The sequence below is a fragment of the Triticum aestivum genome, unplaced genomic scaffold (assembly GCF_018294505.1).
Source record: "Triticum aestivum cultivar Chinese Spring unplaced genomic scaffold, IWGSC CS RefSeq v2.1 scaffold21600, whole genome shotgun sequence".
NCBI lineage: Eukaryota > Viridiplantae > Streptophyta > Magnoliopsida > Poales > Poaceae > Triticum > Triticum aestivum.
Genome location: NW_025225480.1, coordinates 1 through 2,693, shown reverse-complemented (window position 1 = coordinate 2,693; position 2,693 = coordinate 1). Strand labels below are relative to the sequence as shown.

Below are 2,693 nucleotides of genomic sequence, written 5' to 3'. Positions count from 1 at the left end.
ATACATGTATTCTGAAACTTAAATTTACACTACAAAATGAAACCGTGAATTTGAAAAAAATAACACAGTGTAAAATCATTGTTAGTATAAGTTTTTGAAAATGCTGAAAGCATTTAGAAAAAAATGTTTTTGACATTTAAATACTGTTCATGAAATTTAAAAAGCATGTGATATTTAAAAAATATACAATATATGAAACATACAAATTCCAGTCATGATTCACTCACATTCAATTGATCACACAAACATGCACCATACTTTCATGCACTTCTGGACATGTTTTAAATACATTTTAGTTACATACATTTTCGAAATGCATTTTACGTAAATGTTTTTGGTTGCATTTCATATATCCAACATTTTCTGTTTCATATGTTTTCAGAATGCATTTACATAAATTCATCGGTTGCATCCCAGAAATGCTTGAGACACATTTTAATGTCACATTTTTCAAAATCAAACATTTCAATTGCACTTATAGAGATTTTGCGGTTGCGTCACGAAATAACCCCTCCACCCCACAGTGTAAGACATTTTTGAGTATTTCTTAATTTCACACACAATACACATTCATTTCAAATTGTAATGAATATTCCTCGAAATTTAAAGGGAAGTGTTAACCAAAAGATTTCATGTATTTCAAATTCGTTTAGGAAGATTTTACTAGGAAGAAAACAAGTGAATCTCCTCTCTCAAACGTATCATCGAACAACTCAAGCTCTCAGCTATAAGGCCCATGAACACCGACCGGTGTAGGGAGAAATGTTTGGCATGCACCAACGGCAAAATTGAGATATCGTGGACGCGACTTGAATATGCACCTCTATGCCGGTAAAGCCAAAGAGTGCACAACTTAAAACCATCTCGAATATCGATCTCTCTACCTCCTCGCTCTGACACCCACCTTGGCCGCGCGTGTGACCTCGTCCTCCCGTGCGCTACCACCTACTTATGCCACAAAGTCGGCGCTCGCTAACTTGAGAAATTTAGCATTGATCATGTTTATGGGCCAATTTCATAGCACACCTTCAAGTAAGTACTCCCTCTGAATTTAAAGTAAAATCACGATATGTATTATGGATCGAAGGGAGTACTATTCATAGCATGATTTGACTACTTTTTTCTTGACTTCTGACATTTTGCAACAGCAGACCACGAACTCACACGCAGAACAGTGACATGGACCGACAAGCGCATGCTGCAGCAACATACTGCTATGTGCTGAGCTAAACGGTGCAAACACGCACAACCATAATTATAAAGTGCCGTACAGATGTAAGAGGATTATTCACTAGTGCAGTTGAAGTTAACCAGATAAATTGACCGCTAACATAGCGGCCTTCTTCTTGTTGTTGTTCAGTGAATCGTGCGGCAACTAGCAGTCCTGGCGGATGATAAACCCGACCACGGTGCCAACCATGCTGCCCACTGTCACGAGTATCGTTACCCAGGCCGGGATGCAGGAGTGCAGCCAGTCGATATAGCCGCCGGACGGCATGCTCGCACCAGCTCGCTCGTCGCCGCCATCCAGCTTCTGTCGCAGGTGGCCCGGCAGCAGCACGGCGTCGACGACGTACACGGCGAGGGGGGCTTCTTCGGACACCGTCTTGGTCACCCTGACCCCAGCGCCGCTCCCGCACGACGGCCACAGCCGCAGCGTGTCCCCGTCGTCGCGGACGGTGATGGCGTGGCTCTTGTTGGTGGCCGCGTCGGCGGACAGCGAGTTCACGGACACCCAGTCGAACGCCTGGAACTGCTCCCTCCCGTAGCGCGCCCACGCGCCGTGGTGAAGCAGGACGGCGAGCTGGTCGTCGGCGCTCAGGCTGTCGAACTTGGGCTTGAACGTCGCCACCGCGAGGTCGTCGGGGCAGAAGACAGTGAGCCCGCGGGCGCGCTCGGCGAGGAGGCGCTGCTGGAAGATCTCGCCCGCGTCCGCCGTCGCGGCGAGGAGGCCCGCGAACCTCGCGCATCCGTTGGCGGACATAACGTCCATGAACACCTGCTGCTTCGGCGCGTCGGACGCGTGCCCACGGCCCGAGCCGTCGATGCCTCGGAACACAAGCCGCGGCGCTTCGCCCGCCTCGTCGAAGTCCGTGGAGACACGGGCCGTGAACACCGGCTCCTCCGACGCGACGGACGCGTGCCCACGGCCCGAGTCGTCGATGCCTCGGAACTCGAGCCGAGGCGCCTCGCCCGCCTCGTCGTCGTCAGTGGCGACAATAACGTCCATGAACACCGGCTCCTCCGGCCCGACGAACGCGTGCCGACGTCCCGGGTCGTCGATGCCTCGGAGCTCGAGCCGGGGAAGCCACGCCTCGTCGTCGCCGCCCACTGCAGCGCCCCCAGAAACGACGAGCAGAAAAAGGAGCAGAAACGGCGCGGCCATCGCGCGCTGGCACGAGCGAGCTAGCTAACAGAGCGCGAGATGCACGGAGTTGCTGAGTGGCTACGGTAGGCTGGTAGCAGAGCGGTGCAGTGTAGGGGGTGTGGCCGCGAGAGTGTGGAGTATTTATACACTGTGACGGTCTGACGGAGACGGAGGCCATCAGGTAGAGGAACTGCGAGGTAAAGAGTTCCATGGTCCGGAAGGGAAGGGAGCGAGGAAGAAAGGAGTGAAGGCAAGGGCTATACGTGTCGGTCGCCCGTAGGGTACATGATATGGAAGCGACTCAAGCGACACAAGCCAAAAAAAA

The 2,693-nt window shown here is 51.4% G+C and overlaps 1 protein-coding gene across 1 annotated transcript; it reads right to left on the bottom strand.

Moving 5' to 3' along the window:
• Window positions 1-977: 977 nt before the first annotated feature.
• On the bottom strand, window positions 978-2,504 carry LOC123172225 (uncharacterized). The gene has a single exon (XM_044589232.1). The coding sequence runs from the start codon at window positions 2,384-2,386 to the stop codon at window positions 1,376-1,378; it is 1,011 nt and encodes a 336-aa protein (XP_044445167.1). The 5' UTR covers window positions 2,387-2,504; the 3' UTR covers window positions 978-1,375.
• Window positions 2,505-2,693: the final 189 nt, after the last annotated feature.

Coding starts and splice junctions, on each gene's coding strand:
- LOC123172225 (XM_044589232.1), bottom strand. CDS start 2,386: ATGGCCGCGCCGTTTCTGCTCCTTTTTCTGCTCGTCGTTTCTGGGGGC.